The 23,806-nt window shown below is 41.1% G+C and overlaps 1 protein-coding gene and 1 long non-coding RNA gene across 2 annotated transcripts in view; one reads left to right on the forward strand and one right to left on the reverse strand.

Moving 5' to 3' along the window:
• LOC129734901 (guanine nucleotide-binding protein G(q) subunit alpha-like) overlaps positions 1-23,806 on the reverse strand; it is a 135,015-nt gene that overhangs the window by 17,593 nt on the left and 93,616 nt on the right. Inside the window, exons 4-5 of the mRNA XM_055700271.1 lie at positions 11,613-11,741; positions 10,515-10,644 (exon numbers count right to left, since the gene is read on the reverse strand). Coding sequence (XP_055556246.1) covers positions 10,515-10,644; positions 11,613-11,741 — 259 coding nt within the window. The remainder of the gene's footprint in view (positions 1-10,514; positions 10,645-11,612; positions 11,742-23,806) is intronic.
• LOC129734902 (uncharacterized) lies at positions 111-23,785 on the forward strand. Its single transcript, XR_008730433.1, has 4 exons — positions 111-678; positions 12,452-12,542; positions 15,089-15,237; positions 17,790-23,785. It is a non-coding gene; the product is annotated as an uncharacterized LOC129734902 (long non-coding RNA).

Genomic DNA, 23,806 nt, shown 5'->3' on the forward strand with positions numbered 1-23,806 from the left:
CCTGAGAACTGGTGGGTGGGTGTCCACCACCAGACAGAGATATGCCTCCTAGTTCTGTTTCCTGGCACACATTTTTGCATACCCTACGTCCTAGGCTTGATTATGAATGATGTACCACTTATCTATAGGATGATGTACTTATGTTTATCCAAAAGTTGGGAAACGTCCAAGGACCCTTATTGCTAACACGACGGATGCACTAATTGCTAAGTCCTTGGATTTGTCATCTTTAAAAAGCCATCTGGTCCTAAGTTCCTGTTGTTTATACAACGTGGCAAAGACAAGGACTTAAATCATGGTCACTAGTTTAGCGAGATATGTAAATGAGTTCCTGGAATTGTAATGAATATGTAAATGATTTCCCAGAAAGTTAATGAATATGTATGAGTTGCTTGTATAAAGAGGGGACTGAAAAATCCCCTCGGTGTGCATGACTTTGGTGGAGCGATCCCCCATGCACCCAGCGCTGCGGAATAAAGATAACCTCCGCTTGCTTCTATATTGGTGGCTGATTCTTCAAATCAATTTGGCACCCCAGATGGGAGCTCCTCTGCTCGGCTGCGGGACCCATTGAGAGCGGGGACTCCCTAGGGTACCCCCGGGATTTTCCCGGAGGGGCTCCTCGTCTCATCTGGATCACCATGGGAGCAGACAAGGACTCCATCTTGTGGAGCAAAGGTACTATCTTTATTCAAATATTATATTAATTGTAAATATTATATTACTATTATATTTAGAACAGTACTGTTTTGTTCTGGATATTTCCAGTTCTGGGACCGGTCCGTCTGTAAAGCTGTCCGTAAATCATAAGATTTCTGTGTGCTTATGCAGGGTGACATATGCCAGGTATCTAGCACCGCAGGTATACATCTGATTCTGATCTGGTAATTTGTGTTTTAGTCTGAAGACTAAAACGTTGGATAATTCGGAGTCAATCCATATACATAAGATTGATATTCGATTCTGTTTTGGTATTTGTTTTGATATTAAAGTAATATCGGAAATTCATGTTTTAGTTTGAAGACTAAAACGTTGATGATTTGGAGTCAATCCTTGTATATAGGATTGATAATTATAGGATTAATAATAATTGTTGTGCTTATTTTATGTTTTAAATGTAAGAACATTTCTGTATTGGGTGTGATATGAATGTGGGTATGCGAGTATTGTATTGAACATCCGAGGGGTTAGTGTAAACCTCTGTACATCTTAAGGTGCTTGTGGTGTAAAGAATTATTATATATACGGTGGGGGCAAGAAATTGAATGCCCTAACTGTAAGGCTTGGACATCCTGGGATAAGAGAGAGAGCTGTAAGTGAAATTAGAGTGGTCTGTGGTTGGGAAAGCAATTAAGATATTATGGGGGGAAAACAGAGTGGTGGAATAGTAAGAAAGAGTCCACTGGGATGTGTTCTAAGTCACTGGAAGGAAATAGGAGGGCAACCTGGAGGAAGTGTGAATAAGAGAACTTTGATTAAGTGTTGTAACCAGTGGTGGCCCCTGTATAAATTGGGGGATGGAGAAGAATGGCCCTTAAATGGGACACTGAATTATAACGTTTTGCTACAATTAATGTTATTTTTAAGGTGGGAGGAAAAATGGGATGAAGTAATATGTGCAGATATGTTTGTGTGTCAGGAGTAGTGTGGGATTAACACCACCTGATCCTTTGATTATGGGTCTAGAAAAGGATAGGAAAAATCTGAGACCTAAACTAGAAAGATGTTCTTGTTGAAATTTTTATGTAAAAAAAAAAAAAAAAGGAGCAAAAAAAGGAGCTCAGGTTATGGTTCCTTCTGTGGAACAACCAGAATGAAACACGTTGTAAGATATAAAAACTTGCACTAATGTATGTAAAACCTGAGGCGGGGGGGGTGTGTGTGTGTGTGGAGAATCAAAGACCCTGTGAAAGTGTTAAAGTATTGGGGTGAGTTTGTACAAACCCCCGTACCCCCTCGAAGGTGCGACTGAATCATGCTGGGATGCATGGCAGGATGTTTTCTGTTTGCCTGCGAAGGCCTGATATGTAATAACAGACTTAAAGCAACAAGTAGCAGATTTGCATTCAGGGTAAGAAAGAGTTAAAACAGAAGTGCTGCTGCAGAGGCAGGTTTGTGTAACCTGCAGAGCAGGAAGAGCATCTCCTGCCCCGAACCCTTCTGCTGGTGAGGAGGAGGGGGTTGCTGTTGCTGACAATTGAGCAGAAGGACCTGACAATGTCACCCCCGATTGCTGCAGCATTTGCAGCACAACAGGACCGTAACGGCCCCTTTAGGGCAGGCAGCGGGTCTGAGGAGAGTAAAGGTGAATCTCTGATGGGGAAATGTAGAGGTTTGAAAGTTGGTTGTGAAAGACTTATCAGGATGATCTAATAGGACTCAGGGGTCCTCAACTTTTTAACCAGGGGGCCGGCGCGGATGCAGTGGCAGGCAGTCATCTGCGGCTGCTTGGTTTCCCCCCCCAACCCCCGGCGGGGGGGTTCTGTAAATACCGGGGGCCAGATTGAGGACCCTGGGGGATCGTATCCAGCCCGCGGGCCGTAGTTTGAGGACCCCTGCACTAGATAAAGGTTCGAGTTGGTAATCGTGATGTAGAAAAGTTGATAGAAGGAACAGGGAACGTTGATAGAAAAGAGCTGGGACGTGCTAAACTGGCAGAGGCGGGAGGAATGTCAGGCAGAAGTGAAAAGTGAATCCCTCTCCTATGGGACCGGATCACTGTGCATATTGTAGGGAAAGTGGACACTGAAAGCGAGATTGCCCTAAACTAAAGAACCAGCAAGGGGTTCTGGTGAACTAGGGACTAGGAAAAATGAGGTGGAAATTTTAGTGAATACAAAACCAACTTATTTGGTGTTAAACTTCAGTGAAAAGAATTTGTTACAGTTGTGGGAGCTGCTGGCCACCAGGAAAACATCCTGAAACCTTTAAAGTACTAACTAAGAGAACAAATAAGAATGCCAAATTCACCAAAATCTTTGTTGGGATGAGATTTATTAGAATATCTAGACGTTTAAAGAAGGGGAAATGAAAATAAAAGTTAAAAATAATCAATTAATTGAAATCTTGAGTTTATCTTTAATTCAATAGAAAAGTGGAAAAGAGGATCTCCCTGAAGTAAAAGAAATCTTTAACCAGGTATATCTGGAAATAAATTCCAGGAAAGGTGAAAAATGCGTTACCTGTTACAGTAAAAATGATAAGCAGGAGGCCTGTGAGCTCAGGTAAAACAATATCCCTTGGTCAGCAAGGCTGTGGGGATATTGGCAGAAAAACTGAAATAAAATACACTCTGTAGTAGTTCTACTAATGTAAATCTGTGTGTTTTGCCATGACAGTGACTTGTTATGGGATGTGCAGATGAAACTGCATTGACAACGAAGTACAAGGAATAAGGTTGGTCAGGTGCCTCCTACCATAGTCAAGGGCAAGACTGGGTTGGCCTCTGTGTTTGCCACCAAGAAGAATCTTGAGCTCTGCTGTTGGCTGCAACCCAGTAGGCGTTGAGCGGTGGGAACATGTGCCATGCCAGGCCTTGATGTGAGGAACGGCCCCCGCTGTTATAAGAGGGTCATCCAGGAAGGAAGAACATAAGATGGCCCATTGAGGCACTGATTTGGAAATTGGAAACCACCTGGCCGACCATGAGGCCAGATGAGTAGCAGAGGAGGTGGGAAAGAAGGAATTATCCTTAATACCAGATGGTAAAATCCAAACTGTAAGTACAGATCAGGAGCCAAACTATTCTAAAGAAGACCTAAAGCTAATTCAGGACATGAATGGTAAAATTAAATGAGTGGGCTTATTTGGCGGATGGCCGTATAGCGGTACCATCCAATTTAATATGGACCACAGCCCTAATAGAACATAATAAGACTCATTGGGGAGCTGATACTTTATATAAAAGTCTAAATCAGAAATTGATAGGGTGAAACTTATATACTGTAATAAAACAGGTGACTCAGCAATGTGAAATGTGTTTACACAATAATCCCAATACAGCAAATAAAATAAAACTAGGGAACATTAGCAGAGGAAATTAGCCAGGACAACAGTGGCAAGTTGATTTTTCCTAACTCCCAAGAAAAGGGGGGTACCAATATTTATTAGTTATGGCTGATACGTTTTCAGATTGGCCAGAAGCCTTTCCTTGTCAAACAAATAAAGCAAGAGAGGTAACGAAGGGATTGTTAAATGAGATTATCCCCAGTTTTGGGCTTCCGGCAACAATCTCTTCCAATAAGAGGCTCACACTTTTGTGCTATAATAATACAGCAAGTGAGTACAGTATTAGGAATAGATTGACAATTACACACTCCTTATAGGCCTCAAGCAAGTGGGCAAGTTGAAAAAATGAACCATTTAATTAAACAACAGATAGCGAAAATAGGACAAGAGACAAATCTAACTTGGCCACAATCTCTTCCCTTGGCATTATTAAGAATACGAACTAAACCGAGAACAAAGGAAAATATGAGCCCTTTTGAAATATTATACGGGAGACCGTACCAGTTACAATTTGCTGGAGAAGATTTAAGGCAGTTAGGAGAGGGATATTTGTGTGAATATGTGAAAGCCCTCCAGGGACAATTAAAAATTATAAATAAACAAGTATTGGGAACGAGGCCCAGAGGGTTAGATCAACCAATCCACTCCTTTAAACCTGGTGACTATGTGTATATAAAGACTTTTTCAGGGAAACCTTTGGAAGAAAAGTGGGAAGGACCCTATCAGGTGCTGCTGACAACCTTCACTGCCGTCAAGATAATAGAACAACCAGCCTGGATTCACTACTTGCCATAAAGAAGGCTCCTAAGAAATCATGGGCCGTCACCCCGGCAGGACCCATGAAACTACGGTTCTTTAGATCGTAATTATAATAAGGGGATCCTCTACAGAAGTGGAATGGACCCTACTGATTATTGTTAGCCACACCTTTACTACAATGGACTGTCAAAAGGATCGGGGATATTTGTATAAAGTTATTCTGATCTTGATTGTAACAGTTGTCAGTATTTTAGAAACTGAAGCATGGGTAAACAATACCTGTCTTAAATATTGCAAATGGTTGCTAATGCTACGAAAGCCAAGGAATGCTGGAGATGTACCTCTCTTCCTAAAGGAGGCCTGGTAACATCCCTGTATGGGGTGGCCTCTCAAAACTGGAATTATCTCGATGACAAATGGCCTACCTGGCCAGACTTTTGGAAAAAGCCAGACAATCGTGGGGGATATTGCCTATTTGATGATAAAACATATGAGTTGGGTCCTAGAGTTGATTTACAAATATTAAACCTAACCGCCACAGTATTTATGAAAAGTGATAATAACTGTCATTGGAAAGCTCGAAACAAGACAGGGGGAGCATTTCCTGGAAACCCAGGGCAAAATACTTGTTCCCAATCTGATGGATGGAATAATTACTGGATAAATAAAACTACCATCTACGTGGGAAATTGGAATGTAGATCAAATTAGAAATATAACAGTAATAGATTTTTGTAATAGTACCCAATTACAAGGTTATAACCCATCAGGACAAGATGCTAATTGGACATATGGTTGGTATAAAGCAGGGAGATTTTGGGGGCAAATTTAACTGCAACACATGGGCCTTGTAAACTTCCTCAAGGGTATTGGTGGTTATGTGGGGATGGATTTAACAGAAAACAACTTCCCCCAGGATGGTCAGGTATGTGCACCATAGGATATTTAACCACTCAAGATCAAATTTATAACCAGACGTCTCCATCTCCAGGGATCTATCGTAATGTCTGAAGACGTGTTAAGAGGAATGAAAACCCCATTGCTATAAGACATACTGCATTCCACAGTTTTGTTAGGTGGTTTATTCTGTGTTTAGGAGTTACTGAATTAGAGAAGACAGTGGTAAACGTCTGCAGAAATAGAACAAATGTTTAATTTAACAACAGACACGATAAGCAGGTTGAACCAGGAAGTGAAATCTTTAAGTAAGGTGGTAATCCAAAATAGAATGGCCCTTGACTTAATTACCCTAAAAGAAGGGGGGGTATGCATAATAATAAATCGGAGTTTTTGTGTATACGTAGATCAAAGTAATCAAATTGAAACAGACATCCATAAGATATGGAACAAGGTTCAAATCTTGCATGAAATTACTAAAGACAATTTATCGTGGAGTTTTTAAGCTATATGGGACAAATGGACTTTGTGGTTACCTAATTTGGAATGGATAAAGCATGCTTTTGTTATAATATTTATTGTAATAGTTTTAGGAATACTAATATGTGTATTACTTCAATGTTTTATTTGGTGCTGTCGAAGAATGATCATAAGGCATAATGATTTTTTGTAGTTGCAAAAAAATTTTCAAAAGTTACTAGAAAAGGGGGGAATGAATGATGAATGATGTACCACTTATCTATAGGATGACGTACTTATGTTTATCCAAAAGTTGGGAAACGTCCAAGGACCCTTATTGCTAACACGACGGATGCACTAATTGCTAAGTCCTTGGATTTGTCATCTTTAAAAAGCCATCTGGTCCTAAGTTCCTGTTGTTTATACAACGTGGCAAAGACAAGGACTTAAATCATGGTCACTAGTTTAGCGAGATATGTAAATGAGTTCCTGGAATTGTAATGAATATGTAAATGATTTCCCAGAAAGTTAATGAATAGGTATGAGTTGCTTGTATAAAGAGGGGACTGAAAAATCCCCTCGGTGTGCATGACTTTGGTGGAGCGATCCCCCATGCACCCAGCGCTGCCGAATAAAGATAACCTCCGCTCACTCTAATATTGGTGACTGATTCTTCAAATCAATTAGAAGTTGTCATGAATAACTGGCTCTCAGTCACCTTTGTTGTGGACACCAGGGCCCAAATCTCATTGTTGGATCCACAGACTGACCCTTTGGGAGGTCCTAGAAGTGATTTTGTATTTCAGGAAGTTATAAAGTCCATGATGAGCCCAGAGCCACTGACTCAGCCCAAGTACTGGACCACCCTGGATTAATGGACTGATCTGTGTACTGGTTTTGGCTGGGATAGAGTTAATTTTCTTCATAGCAGCTCATATGGTGCTATGTTTTGAATTTGTGACCAAAGCAGTGTTAATAACATAGGGATGTTTTAGTTATTGCTGAACAGTGCTTGTACAGCATCAAAGCCTATTCTGCTTCCCATGATGCCCCACCACTGAGTAGGCTGAGGTGCACAAGAAGATGGAGGAAGGAGGAGGGGAGCGGGACATTTGACATCATGACATTTGTCTTCCCAAGTAACTGTTAACAGGTGATGAAGCTCTGCTTCCCTGGAAATGGCTAAACATCTGCCCAACTATGGGAAATAGTGAATGAATTCCTTATTTTGCTTTGCTTGTATGCACAGCTTTTGCTTTACCTATTAAACTGTCTTTATCTCAACCATAACAATCTGGAAAAATCCTGCTGCTATATTGCTGTTTATTGTAGTTGTTTTACTTGTACTACTGTCAGTTATTCTGAGCAAACCCCTCTTTTGAATATGCTCTGGATACTATTCTTAGGGACAGTCCACCAGGACCTTGCTGGTTGGGATACTAACTTGTTAATTCTCACATCTCAGGTGCTGGTGAATGTCAGAAAGGGAACTGATTGTTGGATTTGTACACAACATCCTGCATCTGGGCACCAAGGGGTTCTCGTGGTAGGAATGTTGGTATTGGTGGAATTGTGGGGCTGTGCACCTAAAACTTTTGTCAGATATTACCCTATTAAGGCTAATCTCTCAACCACTGACTACCTACTGCCATCTTGGTAAATGGAACAGAATTCTATGCCCTCCAGAGCTTTACGGGCTATGATACATCTCATGATCAACTATAAACCATGCAGCAGGGTCCATCCTACACCATGCAAACCTACCATGCCAATACTGACAATTGCCTGAAAGATACCATGTGCTGCTGTGACCTTAGCACAATACAGTAGGTGCCCCTGGCCTATATTGGCTGTGCAGCAGGTGTGCCATGAAAACCTTCCCATGGAACAAGAGGGGACCTGCACACCCAGACTAATAGTGCCTGGGATGCATGCTGAAGAAAACCTCTATGTGACCCAAATCCCCAATTAATTACGCTGATGCCCTGCAACATCAATGTGGTATTAACCGTTTGGTAGAACAGGGATCCAGAATTCATCAGTTTTCCCAGATCCTCCCTCCTTGGCTGGGGGTCTCCAAGCTGGAGAAAGCAATCATCAATCTCTCTGCTACCCTGCAAAATATAGAAAACCTAACAACTGATGTCATCCAAGCACCGCAGCAAGAATTTGCTCAAGTATCACAGACTACCATTCAAAACCACTAGCTTGTACTTGCTGACAATACAAGGTGGCATTTGCGCATTAGTAAATACTACCTGCTGTGTCTATGTCAATCAAAATCTATGCATTTAGACTGACCTTAAGAAAACACAAGAACAACTAAAGCCCATCAGGTGGCAACCAAAAATATCGATTGGGGAACTGGCAAATTGTGGTTATGGCTTACCTCTTGGTTCCCAGATCTCAGGGTAGTTGTCAAAAGATTTTGGCTGTACTTTTTGTAATTATCTTGTTTATTGTTATTATTTATGTTTTGTTTCATATCAGTGGATGGGGTTGTAGATTGTGTTGTAAAGCATTTTCCCAGTCATGGTCAAGCCACTCCTTGACCCAGGTTGGGGCCACTAGGTATAAGTGGATGCTGGTTGTAATCTCTTTTGCAGCCTCTCTTGTAGCAATTGAGAAGATGCCATAGTAATCACCTCGCAGATGCCTGTGCAACTGATACTTGATAGAGGTGATTCTATGGTACCCATCTCATGATGCTTTTGACCTCTGACTGTGTAACTTATACCCTACAGGTGTTGGAACACCAACCTCACCTAGCTTATTATATAACTAACAACCTGCCAAAATAACACCCTAGCCTATAACTCCCTGTCAAGTGATGATTTGAGAGAATCAAGGGGTGGAAGTGACACCCTGCCTCCTGACACCCTGCCCCTTGACCAATATTGGCAGCTTAGACAGACTGCCAACACCCTGCCCCTGACCTACATTGTTACAACTCCACATTCAGAAGGCATTTGCATGATTGGCTGCTTCTTCCAGATGACCCATACACCAAATGTCCGTGGCAGTCCACCAGAGCCATGGCATTGCTTATGATCCTGTATTCACTATCAGTGATTGGGTGAGTTGTTATATGGAGAATTGTTGCTTAACTTTCTTACTTCCTCAATAAAGCTTAGTTTTATAATGTGTTGTCAGACTCCATTATTGTTTGGACCACGACATCAAATATATATTTTACAAAACAAAATAAAAACATTGCAATACCTGCCAAGTTAAAAGAATACAAAAATAAATTACAAGATGTATTCACTATATAAGCAACTGAAAATTTCTTCTTTGCAACAGCTGTACTTTTTAAGGAGATGGCTGATGATATAAATAATGTAATGAGATTTCTTTCTTTTATGGGAAAAGTATAAATTTAAAAGCATTCAGAGCTCCCAGTCTTTCTTAAAAAAATTAATACTGGAGAAAGTTGAGAATACAATCATGATTGCCCAGGGACATCTGTTTTACCTTGCTATGTCAACCCTTCTCTTAAACAATGAAATCAGCATATATACACAGTCATGAAGAACATTAAAATGTTTTCTTTTTGTCATCTAAGTTTTGTAGATGAATGTTAAAAACTTGCATAGAACAATGCTGGTGAGTAACTCATGTAAGTTTGATGAATAACAGGAATAATCTTTATGAAAGGAAAAAATCAAAATATTAAATTCCCTCCCTACTTTGTAAAACTGTATACAAAACTGCATTTTGCCTGCTTAGTTCATACATCACCGCCTTTCTTCTTTTATTCTTTGAAATAGCAATACAAGTAGAAAATATAAGCCAATATAAATCCTATACTTTAAGTCAACGGACTGAAATTTACTACTTTAGGGTCTGTTCTAGCAAAGAGCCTATGAATTTTGTTTTAATTCCCACTGTCTATTTTTATGGCTCAGCTACACAACACTAACTCTGCAAATAGCTACAATAGGAACATTTCTCTACAGTCAACTATTCTACTTTTAACACAAAATAGGTTCCACTGACCCTCCATAGAAGAGATCAGTTTGTTTCATATTATTTGAGGATTAGCCTCAGTCCCTGTAGAGCTTCTCATTTCATTACATGAAGTTGCATACAACTGCTGGTAGACATTTAGAAAACAGCCAGGACTGGACAAACCAGTCTGCTTTGAAAATGTCCTAAAAGAACTAGCAACTTTGAGCTTTGCTGTTTAGCATGAAGTATTCAATCTATCATTATACTTTATTGGTCCAACAAATTTAATATCCAAATAATTATGTAAAGATACACACATTTCTACTGAAGATGTCTACAAACTTGTGCTTTAATCAAATTTTAAATATTTAAAACTTAAAATTAATTTTAGTAAAATTATTTTTTCTTAAAAACTTGTGAGTTATGCTGATGCTTGCTTACCTCATTGTCTGACTCCACAAGCACTTGATCATATTCACTAAGAGCTACTAGGAACATGATAGATGTGACATTTTCAAAGCAATGTATCCATTTTCTTCTTTCCGATCGTTGTCCTCCTACATCCACCATTCTGCAAAATTAACAATGATCACATCAACGCCACAAATACCTTAGCAGATAAACATACAATCATATATGGAACACTGAATTCAAGATTTTAGTTGAAAACACAATTTTGTTTGTTTTTCTTAAAAATTTTACCATTCATACTGAAGACTAATGGAATGCATTGTAAGTAAAGAGGTTATTGTATTTGCTTTTTAGTCTGATGTGCTTTCTGAATTTGAATTATTACGGATCTCAAAGCCCTCAAATTTCTGATACTCAAAACTCTCATAATGCTGAGCCACAATTCTAGAATGTATGCCCTGTATATTCAGCAGAAACATACGTCCACAGAATGAAGTTGGCAGTCTGCCTTTCTCCCAAGAAATTACCAGTCAAAATTCCAAACTTGTCAAGGCTGCCTAATTTTAAGAGTATAAAAAGAATACAATCTGTATTTACTAGAGTTAATAGTCAAAATAAAACTAAAATTTGCTGCCAGTGTACTCCCAATTCACTATGGGTCTCAATGTAACTAGACACTCGGGTGTCTAACTTGAAATTGTAATTGCATAGTTATTCTTTAAGCAATTTTATTTGCACTCAAAATGAGCTGTGGGGAAAATTATTTGTAGGAGTAATATTAATCTTACAAAATGTCACTTCTCTTTAACAATCAAGTACAGAAGTGGTACCTTTACTTTTCATAATTTATTATTCATAATAAAACTGATATACTCATTTTAATGAAAAATTACTTCCAGGTTTTCTACCAATAACTGCCTTCAGAAAAACACAAGTCAGCCTGTCTCTCATCCTCTCGACATATTTAACAACAGCTGTTAATCATATATCGACAAAAACATGAAAATAAAATGAACAAGCTCAAATTTTAAAAACACTGAATAATTTGTACTTTTAACCAATATCCTATAGATGGTATTACTAATGTAAAAGGAAACAAAGTGAATGGGTGTTAAACATTTTTTCTACCTGAAAATGACGCTTTGTAAGTCAAATGGATATTCAATAATCCCTGTTGTTGGGACTCGAACTCTAAGCACATCTTGCTGAGTTGGCAGATAGGCTGAATCTGCTATGCGGTCCAAATCATTAAGGTAACTATAGATGGGGAGAAACAGGAATGCAAGAGAATGATACAATAATCCCACTGAGGAAAACAGAAAGGAAGACTTGGGAAAAGAAATGGGGTGTGGGATAGGAAGAACTGCAACAGAAATAAGAGCAATATCAACATTAAAGAGGGAAGGAAATATAAAGGAGCGCACCATTCTCCCTTCCTAGCATTTTCATAGCTTCAAGTAAATTCTACAGAAAGATAGCATGATTACTATGATTTTCATATAAATTTGCTTGTCTTTCACATGTTGAATCACCAACAATTAAAATTTTTCAGTTATTTAGTTCTGGTTAATTTAAAGATAAATAATATGATAAAATGTGTAAGAAATATAAGACTATAATTTTATCTGAAATTATAACGTATTTCTTGATAATTATTCTGCAATGTCTACAAAGGATAGAGAAATATGAATCTCCAAGTGATCGTGACCTATCTCCTTAAATTGTGGGGCTCAGAACTGTACACAATACTCAAGGTGAGGTCACATCTTTGATACACTTTTGATAAAGGGATTATTATAGCTTTGGTTTATCATACTGTGCTGGTTTCAGCTGGGATGGAGCTCACTTTCTTCTTAGTAGCTGGTGCAGTGCTGTGTTTTGGCTCTGATGTGAGAACAATGTTGATAGCACACTGATGGTTTTAGTTGTTGCTGGGTGATGTTTATACTAAGTCAAGGACTTTTCAGTTTCTCGGGCCTTGCCAGCCAGAGTCCTGGAGGGGCACAAGAGACTGGGAGGGGACACAGCCAGGACAGGTGACCTGAACCAGCCAAAGAGGTATTCCATACCATGGGACGTCATGCTTGGTATATAAACTTGGGGGGTTAGCTGGGGTAGGGGGGATCATTGCTCAGGACTGGCTGGGCATCAGTCAGCGGATAGTGAGCAGTTGTACTGTGCATCGTTTGTTTCCCTTCTCCCATTCCCTTTGGATTTTATCCTTTGTCCTACCTTTCCATTATAACGGTTGTTGTTGTTATAATTATTATTATTTTGTTGTTGTTGCTGTTATTGTTGTTGTTCTTACCTTTTTATTCTGTTTCAATTATTAAATTGTTCTTATCTCAACCCTCGAGTTTTACATTCCTTTCTGATTCTCCTCCCCACCCCTCCGGGTTGGGGGGGAGTGAGCAAGTGGCTGCGTGGTGCTTGGTTGCCAGCTGAGGTTAAACCAGGACACATAGTTTATAAGTCTTTATTGTTGCAGTGAATAATATTCAAGGCTTCTTCATATCAAAAGGGTTGGATGAACAAGTTGAGTGGATCAAATGGTGGTGTAAATGTTTCTCCTTGAGTTCATTAAGAGAGTGTGAATGTCTCTCTTGAGTTAGCCAGACCAGCATGGGAGGAGTGTATACCTGGCTCAGCCCAATATAGAGTATAAGAACTGAACAACTAGCAAAAGAATTTTGAGGAGAGCAACAGGCTTGAACTGGTTTCAATCCACATATTCCTTCCTGGCACCTGAGGATGCCCAGTATCATGACAGCAAGCATATTACAGAGAACAGTAATGGGAATCACATTGGTATTGAGTCTGGCACAAGTAGAAACTTTAAATAAAAACATCAAAACATCAAATACCTTTTCCAAATGAAACTGTGCAGGCCAAATCCCCACTCCAGCTGCTTCTCACTGCACCTTTTTCCAAAAGTCACAGTCTATCTCTAGCAACTAGCTCTTGTGCTTGTGCAATGTCTCCATAACCTATTGCTGTGAAATTGATTTGGAATAGCAAAGAAAGACTCAAAGAAAGACTATGGCAATTGTTCAAATTTAAGCCAGCTTGACTGATACAGACTGGAGTGTGGGAAGTCCGTAACCTCCAGCAGGAAAGCAGGATGGTTACCTCTTCCACTGGTTTATCTGCAACCAGAAAAGGACTTCTAAAGACATTTAATTTATAAGACACACAATGAAATGATAGGGCTACATGAAACATCTTGAGTCTCTGAATTCAGACTGCTCTGGATGAAGAGTGAAAGTGAATACTATCAGAAAATAAAGATTTTTATTTATTTATTTGTGCAATTAGTTATTAAAGACCCAATTCACCATGGCTTTTAAGCACTCATCTGCTGCAATTCTAATCAAACTATTGACAAATATATTGCTTATGTGGGCAAACAAATCATATACAAATACAAAAATTTTAAGCACATAACAGGCATGTATGAGGGATTTTAGGATAAGGGTTTAACTAAAAAAAACCCCACCCGAATAAAATTGCAAGCACTTAGAAGCTTCACTACATACATGCATGCACAAATTCTGCAATCAGATTTTGCGGCACAACTGCCTCTTGCAAAAAAACCATGAAACTTGCCAGAAATGTGAACTTTCAAGTGTTGCCAACAATTGCCAAAAACAGATGTTTTCTTAGTTTATTAACTTCAAAATTTAAAATCACCCTGATGATACAAATATTGGAAATATCCTGGCCATTGTCTTAAGGTGGAGTCCAAAACCAGATAATCACAATTATTACTGGGAAGTCAGTTATACAGTTAGCAGCAACTGCAAAAAAATTAGGGCAGAACTACATGGCACTATGATTTTATTTTTACCACCTGCTAAGAAATGTCTTATTTTGATGAGACATACTGTAGTTATACAGTACTTATTCAGCTAAGCATTATACAAAAGAACAAAAAAATGTAAATTGCATAAAATTACTTAAAAAAAATCCCAGTAACATCGGTCTGAGTAAAATTATACTACAGACCAAGTTTTAAAAGTTAGTTATAGCTATAAGTACTTTACATTTGTAAAAATGAATTTGAATGGCTGCTGAGGTAATTTTTGTGGGGTTGCTATAGCAACAGGTAGACAGTAATGTATGTGTAACAATCTGCTGACAGTAGCCCTCTCTTAATATTAGAAAAAAACTGCTAAAGTATCATACTTCTGATCTGCACACTGATCAGAAATAGAAGAAAGCCTTTTGTTTCCTAATCACTGTTGAAAAAGAAGTACTTACTTTTAATGAATTATATATTCCCTGAGACAAGGGCCAAAACTGCAGCCAGCCTTCAAGGAAGTTACCAGGCTATGAAGGTGCTAATAATACCCTTGAAAGAGAGTTGCAAAGGTACTGTTTTCCATATTACAAAATGAACAGAAAAAAATGTGATAATAGGAATAGACTAATTACCTCTGTATTTTCCCATGTTTTTCTCATATAGAAATCAGGCAAAGAAGTGACAAGACTCCTAAACTTAATAAACAAACAACAGTAGTTTTAACCAATAACCCTCTTCAAGAAGTTAAATATAACCCCATTCACCATAACTTTGTAACTCAACATTCAGCTTCGTTTCACAGAATTATGCCACCTAATGAAGACAGACCATCAAAACTTATCTGAACTTACTTTCAATAAATGAAGTTTTGAAACATTTTCAACATGAACATGGTGCAGGCACTTTAATCAAACACCCATCTCCAACCATGAATTTTTCAGTATCACTGAGGTAAGATTTCTGTTGCAAATAGTCACATGATATATTAGCATTTTCTCAGGAATAATTTCATCAGATGAACTACTGACCAGTCAGCCTCACCTCTGTGCCCAGTAAGATCATGGAACAGATCCTCCTGGAAGACATGCCCAAAAACATGGAAGACAGGGAGGTGATTAGAGAGAGCCAAAATGGCTTCACAAAGGGCAAATCATGCCTCACTAATATGGTGGCCACCTATGATGGAGTGACTGCATCAGTGGACAAGGGAAGAGCAACTGATATAATCTACCTTGACTTCTTTAAGGCCTTCAGACATGGTCCCCCACAACATCTTTGTCTCTAAACTGGAGAGAAATGGGTTTGATGGATGGACTGCTAGATGGATAAGGAATTGGCTGGATGCCCAGGTCCAAAGAGATGCAGTCAATGGCTCAATGTTCAAATGGAAATCAGTAACAAGTGGTCTTTCAGGGATCCATATTGGGACTGGTGCTGTTCAATATCTTTATTAATGACATAGTGGGATTGAATACACCCTCAGCAAGTTTGCAGATGACACCAAGCTGAGTGGTGCAGTCGATTTGCTAGAGAGAAGGGGTGCCATTGAGGGACCTTGAAAGGCTGGAGAAGTGGGCTCATGTGATCCCCATGAAGTTCAACAAGGACAAGTGCAAGGTCCTGCACCTGGGTCAGGGCAATCCCCAGTATCAGTACAGGCTGGGGGATTAATGGATTGAGAGCAGCCCTGTGGAGAGGGATTTGGGGGGAACTGGTAAATGAAAAACTGGACATGAACCAGCAACGTGTGCTTGCAGCCCAGAAAGCCAATCATATCCTGGGCTGCATAAAAAGAAGCGTGGCCAGCAGGTTGAGGGAAGTGATTCTCCCCCTCTACTCCACTCTCGTGAGACCCCACCTGGAGTCCTGTGTCCAGCTCTGGGGCCCCCAACATAAGAAAGACATGGACCTGTTGGAGCCCGTCCAGAGGAGGGCCACAAAAAAGCTCAGAGGGCTGGAACACCTCTCCTATGAAGAAAGGCTGAGAGAGTTGAGCTTGTTCAGCCTGGAGAAGGCTCTGGGGAGACTTTATTGTGGCCTTTCAATATTTAAAGGTGGCTTATGAAAAAGACTTTTAAACAAGACTTATAGAGACAGGACAAGGGATAATGGTTTTATACTAAAAGAAGGTAGGTCCAGATTAGATATAACATAATTTTTTTTATGATGAGGGAGGTGAAACATTGGAACAGGCTTCCCAGAGAAGTTGTGGATGCCTTCTCCCTGGAAGTGTTCAAGGTCAGGTTGGATGGGGCTCTGATCAACCTGATCTAGTGAAAGATGTCCCTCCCCACAGCAGGGGCAGTGGAACTAGATGATCTTTAAAGGTCCCTTCCAACCCAAACCATTCTATGATTAGTATTCATTAGCATATTAATAAACCCCATGTTTAGAAGGAATCCTACTGCAAGATCTTATGAACATGGGAGAAATTCCTGGGGGATATACTGCTTCTGAAACACACTGTTGAGGAGATGGAATGTGACTGGCACCACCACTAGAAACCCTCCAAAAGAAATCTCTAAACAAAAATAAATATGTTGAGATAGAGGTGATTTTTCACACTAATAAAAGGGTCAATCTAAGAATAGTAAAGATAACTTGTTACAACACAGCAAAGAATTAGACTTTTTCTTAAACTATATGAGGTGAATAGGAGTACAGGGGAAGACGGTAGGGACAAAACCCAAAAAACTTATAAAGTTTACTGTTTAACAGAAAGTTCGTTCAGGAGATGACAGGGAGGTCAGTAGGTTGAGGAGTATCAGCGAGTCTGAGAAGGAGACTGACTACTGGAACTGCACGCTACCTTCTCTGGTACAGACCTGTCAGGCAGATAGGACACATGATACAGAGGATTCCCTATCCTCCCTCCACTCATCAGAATGCAGTGACTTAAGGGGTGGGGGGGATGAGAACAAGTTCCTGCATGGCGCAGCAGGCGCATCTCCTCCATGACTACCTCACCTTCCCAGGTGTCCTTGTACAATAGGTATGAGGTTCTGCAAGCAGAACCAAACAATGATGAGGATGATAGTCCATCCAGGTTGGAGGTGTTGCCAAGGTTAAGTTGGCCTATGCCCCTCATCAAAACCACTTCCATAAAGAAAAAAAAGATGGGTTATTGTCACATGAGACTCTCTTCTGCAGGGAACAGAAGGTCCAATATGCTGACTGGACCCACTTAGGGAAGTGTTGCTGCCCTGGGGCCAGGGTTAAAGAGGCTACAAGAAAACTTCCTACCCTGGTCAAGCCCTCAGATTATTATCCATTATTGCTTTTTCATGTAGGCAGCAACAAAGTTGCAACAAGAAGTCTGAGGGCAATCAAGACAGACTTCAGGGCCTTTGGACAACTGGTTGAGGGATCAGGAACACAAGTAGGGTTCTCCTCCATCATTCCAGTTGCAGGGAACGATGGGGAAGAAACAGAAAGAGCCAGCTGAACAATACCTGGCTCCATAACCACTGTCACCAACAGAATTTTGTTGTTTTTTGTCACAGGTCAGTCCACACGACATCAGGCCTGCTGTCAACACCTTTCTCAAAGGGGGGAAAGGATCTTTGCTCAGGAGTTACAAGGGCTAATTGAAAGAGCTTTAAACTAGACCTGAAGGGGGAAGGGGATAAACCCAAGCCTGCTAGAGATAAGCCTGGGGGTGGCACATCGAGGACTGAGGGATGGTGTGCTAGAGAGGTCCTTCACGGTCTGCTCGACAATGTGCTGAATACACTGGAGCACATTTGAAATGTCCCTGTACTAATGCATGCAGCAACTTAGCCATCTCAGTGGAGGCAGGGGATGGAGATCCATGCGGCAGCAAAGATGCAAGGGTTGTCGATGAGTTAGAAACCATGGAAGCACCTGGGAACGGTCACATAGGAATTAGGGCTTCTCCCCCAAAAAGGTGGTGGGATCAACAGACCAACTGAAGAGCATCTACACCAACAGGAGGAGTTGGAAGTCATTGTGCAGCAGGAAAACTCTGATGTAATTGCAATCACAGAAACCTGGTGGGATGACTCACACAACTGCAGTGCTGCAATGGATGGCTATAAATTCTTCAGAAGGGATAGGCTAGGAAGGAGAGGTGGTGGGATACCCCTGTATGTTAGGGAGTGTTTTGAATGTCCAGAGTTAATGATGGTGATGATAGGGTTGAGAGTTTATGGGTAAGAATCAGGGGAAAGGCCAACAAGGCAGATATCATGGTGGGAGTCTGTTATAGACCACTCAACCAGGAGGAAGAGACAAACAAAATATTCTATAAGCAGCTGGGAGAAGTCTCACAATCGCTAGCCCTTGTTCTCATGGGGCACTTCAACTTACCAGATGACTGCTGGAAATACAATATAGCAGACAGGAAACAGTCTAAGATGTTCCTGGAGTGTGTGCAAGATAATTTCCTGACACAGCTGGTGAGGGAGCCAGCTAGGGAAGGGGCCTCACTGGACCTGTTATTTGCAAACAGAGAAGGACTTGTGGGTGATGAGATGGTTGGAGGCTGTCTTGGGCACAGTGATCACAAAATGATAGAGGTTTCAAATCTTGGAGAAGTAAGGATGGGAGGTCAGAAGAACTTCCACCTTGGACTTCTGGAGGGCAGACTTAGACCTGTTTAGGGGCCTGGTTGACAGAGTCCCTTGGGAGGCAGTCCTGAAGGGCAAAGAACTCCAGGAAGGCTGGGCATTCTTCAAGAAGGAAATCTTAAAGGCGTAGGAGCAGGCTGTCCCCATGTGCCAAAGGAGGAGACAGCAGGGAAGAAGACCAGCCTGGCTGAACAGAGATCTTTGGCTGGAACTCAGGGGAAAAAAGTGAGTTTATGACCTTTGGAAGAAGGGGCAGGCAACTCAGGAGGACTACAAGGATTTTGTGAGGTTATGTAGGGAGAAAATTAGTAGGGCCAAAGGCCAACTAGAACTTAATCTGGCTACTGCAGTAAAAGAAAATTAAAAAAGTTTCTATAAATACATAGCCTGCTGAGCTGGAAGACAGAGATGGGTAGCAGAATGAAACCACCATAATCTGAAGGGAAATGGTTAGTGACCTACTACACCACTTAGACACACACAAGTCTATGGGGCTGGATAGGATCCACCCAAGGGTACTGAGGGAGCTGGCAGAAGTGCTCACCAAGCTTCTTTCAATCATTTATCAGCAGTCCTGGCTAACCAGGGAGGTCCCAGTTGACTGGATCTTAGCAAATTTAAAACCCTTCTGTCCTAGTTTCAGCTGGGATAGGGTTAATTTTATTCTTAGTAGCTGGTGCAGTGCTGTGTTTTGGCTCTGATGTGAGAACAATGTTGATAGGACACTGATGTTTTCAGTTGTTGCTGGGTGATGTTTATACTAAGTCAAGGACTTTTCAGTTTCTTGGGCCCTGCCAGCCAGAGGGCTGGAGGGGCATGGGAAATCGGGAGGGGACACAGACAGGACATGTGACATGAACTAGCCAAAGAGGTATTCCATACCATATGACATCATGCTGAGTATATAAGCTGGGGGAAGAAGGAAGGGGGGGACATCTGGCGTTATGGCATTTGTTTGTCTTCCCGAGTAACCGTTACGCCTGATGGAGCCCTGCTTTCCTGGGGATGGCTGAACACCTGCCTGCCCATGGGAAGTGCTGAATGAATTCCTTGCTTTGCTTTGCTTGCATGGCTTTTGCTTTACCTATTAAATTGTTCTTATCTCAACCCTTGAGTTTTACATTCCTTTCTGATTCTCCTTCCCATCCCTCTGGGTGAGGGGGAGTGAGCTAGTGGCTGCGTGGTGCTTGGTTGCCAGCTGGGGTTAAACCACAACACCATCTACAAGAAGGGACAGAAGGAGGACCTGGGGAATGACAGGCATCTCTGTCTGAGTTGGGGAAGGTTATGAAACAGATCATCTTGAGTGCCATCACATGGCATATACAGGACAACCAGGAGATCAGGCCCAGTTAGCATGGGTATAGGAAAGGCAGGTCCTGCTTGACTAATCTGATCTCCTTCTATGAGAAGGTGACCCGCCTAGCAGATGAAGTAAAGGCTGTGGATGTTGTCTACCTGGACCTTAGTAAAACCTTTGACACCATCTCCCACAGCATTCTCCTGGAGAAACTGGCTGCTCATGGCTTGCACAGGTGTACTCTACACTGGGTTAAAAGCTGGCTGGATGACTGGGCCCAAAGAGTGGTGGTGAATGGAATTAAATCCAGTTGGCAGCAGGTCACAAGTGGTGTTCCCCAGGGCTCAGTATTGGGGCCAGTTCTTTTTCATATCTTTATCAATGATCTGGACGAGGGGATTGAGTGCACCCTCAGGAAGTTTGCAGATGACACCAAGTTGGGCGAGAGTGTTGATCTGCTTGAGGGCAGGAAGGCTCTGCAGAGGGATCTGGACAGGATGGATCGATGGGCTGAGGCCAGTTGAAGGGTCTGGAGCACAAGTCTTATGAGGAGTGTCTGAGGGAACCAGGATTGTTTAGCGTGGAGAAAAGGAGGCTCAGGGGAGACCTTATTGCTCTCTACAACTACCTGAAAGGAGGCTGTAGCAAGGTGGGTGTCAATCTCTTCTCCCAGGTAGCAGGTGATAGGACAAGAGTAAACGGCCTCAAGTTGCATCGGGGAGGTTTAGAATGGATATTTGGAAAAAATTTCTTCACCAAAGGGGTTGTTAAGCATTGGAATAGGCTGCCCGGGGAAGTCACCATCCCTGGAGGTATTTAAAAGACATGTAGCTGCGGTGCTTTGGGACATAATATAGTGGTGGATTTGGCAATGTTAGGTTTACTGTTAGATTCAATAATATTAAGGTTATTTTACAACCTAAATGATTCTATCATTCTATAATCACAGTTAAAAGGGTGAGGCCTACCAGCAACATTTCATGAGCAAGTGGATTCAGTGTGTTCAACCACATGTGAAGACAGACACAGCATGACTGACTTTTTAAGATATGATAATAATAGTAAACATTTACATCTTTTCAACCCTAAAGCTGTTAGTTTTATGTGATGGTGTGCTTCCCCCCCCCCCCCCTTATTTTCATAAAAATGCTCAGGTGATAACCATCGGTCACGGTCATGGTAGTTGGATGGGTTTTGCTGTGATGGCTGCATCCACTCAAAGTGGATTCCGGGGACACAGATAATGACATGATAGCCAAGGGCTAATTTGAACAATACACCCACCTAACCACAGTGCTGGTCACAGTCAGACTCAAGCAAAGTGTGAAAGAAACTAACTTCTGTAGTCGGTATGCAAATATGACTGAGTCAATTATCTTGCTCCGTAAATAGTGGACAGCCCAGGGCCCATTAAACTCTCCTGCACCACAGCAGGCTACATGCCAGGATCTCCCCTTGAGTAGGAATGCCTCTCAAGGTTACTTTTCGAGGTTTAGAGATTCCTTGCCGCAACAGATTCTGGGTGATTAGTAGCATGCTAAACTTTGAAATCGTAGCTAAGTGGTATAAAGGATTGATTGTATATATATAATACTTCAGATATAAACTGTTGACCAAATTTGAGACTAAGTCTGGATCTACCTGCACCTAAACTCCTCTCTGAGAAGTTGAGAACACATGGGGGTTCTTTCTGAACCTCATGACTCAACGGGAGGGTCTCCCTGACAGCTCTGTCTGACCCTGTCCTCTATGCAGTAAATAATCAAATATACCTTGCCATCAAATCTTGTTAAACCACTGTTGCATTTATTATCAAATTTTGTTAAATCACTGTTTTATACCAATAAACATATGGCTACTTGTCTTTTACAAGTGAAGTGCATCACTCCATCCATGACAGTTTAATGCAAAAATGTATTTTCCTGAAAGATAGTTTGTAGGTATGACCCTCTACAAAATGGTCTGTCTTATACACATACACTGACAGTTCAAGTTAAAATAAAACTAAATAGTCTTATTAAGTAGACTTAGTCATAAGCTTTGGTTAATTAAATTCATTATATTTATGTCCTTTGGGGTCTGTTTCTTCTGAAATTGGGTGGAGCTACCCTTACCGGGTGGTCGTTGGGGTTTGGTGGGAGAGTTCTGTTAGTTTTCTTTTTGCAAAAAATTGAACTGGCTGATGAGACTACCCAAAACAAGCAGTAATTTTGACCATGTGGTAGAAAACAATAAGCTCTGAAAGGGAAGGGGCTTTTTATGCACTTTTAAAAAATACATACAACTTTAATGTCTCCCAACTCCACATAAGCAAAATGTTAAAGTAGTTGTAGCAGAATTTTTTCCTACATCAGAGTTGCCAGACTAACTGAGACAAACATCCTCTTTGGTAACACACAGTACAGTAAATGGAATCAATTTCCAGTGTAGTAACACAAGCTGTGAGCAAAGCTAAACGTAAAGAAGTATTGGTCACATTTTCAAAATCTCTGTGGAGGTTTGTGTCTCTCAGCTTCTTTACCACTGGCAGAAAGTTGAGGCATGTTTACCAGTTTCCAGAACTATCTAATCTTAGTCTAAACTAAAGAGTGTAAATCTAAGATTAGTGGGAAGTTGAGTAGTAGGTGAAGAAAGCTGCACAACGTTCTTTTTATTCTTATCCCATCCAAATCTTACCTAACTGTCCCTCTCAGTTTAGAATTCCTATATGGCTATGATATGGAGAAATAGTGTGAAATGGGGACAATGGACACCGACTGTGATTGTATATGTCTGCTCAAGGAATGTGGGTATGGTGACTAGTCATGGGTGCGGTGTCTGGTCACATAGGCACACAGCCTTGAGGAGACGACTACAGTTTTGAGGAGACGCCTGCCCTTCTTCCTCTAACAAAGGGGCTATTTAAAAAAGAATGAGAAAAGGATGAGAGACATTCCAATGCTATCAAGAGGGAGGGAGTGCTAAGTCTCCTTGCTGGAGAAGATCGGATGGTCACAAGGACATGAATCACCTACAGACCTGCAAGACCACCACATTCCAGGCAAAGGACTGATAAGCTAATCAACATACGAAGCGGGTTTAGGTAACAAATATGTATAGGCGTTAATTGAATATTCATTTGTTCATTGTATAAATGTGAGATGGTTCGTCACTTCGGGCATGCACGCTTGTGGAGGAGCGATCCCCCGTGCATCTGCGCGCAATAAACATACCTACTTTATAACTTTCGAGTTATAGAGTCTAATTCCGCACATCAGCTAAAACCCAAAAATTAACAGAAGGCTACAAAATTGAAGTCAGCTGTAGAGGGATTTTTAAAGGACCGAGGACATATGTTACCATTGTCCGGGTTGGACAACCCAGGCCTGTTAGTTGAAGCTGCAGAGCAACTTTAAATTGTCCTGGGAACAAGCAGTGTGAGAAAGAAAACAAGCTCTGCACAAACAAGAAGCCAGGTGCAGAGCAAGTCCTGGGAACCGCGAAATCAGCACACTCTCATCGGCACACTGATCAGGCGCCTGCAGCATGCTCACCGATCAGCGACACGGACGCCCGCGTGGGCAGAGACTTTTATCCAATCACCTGTGTGTAAAGTCTTGTGAGCGGTTGGTTTAAGTTATAAATATGACCT

The sequence above is a fragment of the Falco cherrug genome, assembly GCF_023634085.1.
Source record: "Falco cherrug isolate bFalChe1 chromosome W unlocalized genomic scaffold, bFalChe1.pri SUPER_W_unloc_1, whole genome shotgun sequence".
Lineage (NCBI taxonomy): Eukaryota > Metazoa > Chordata > Aves > Falconiformes > Falconidae > Falco > Falco cherrug.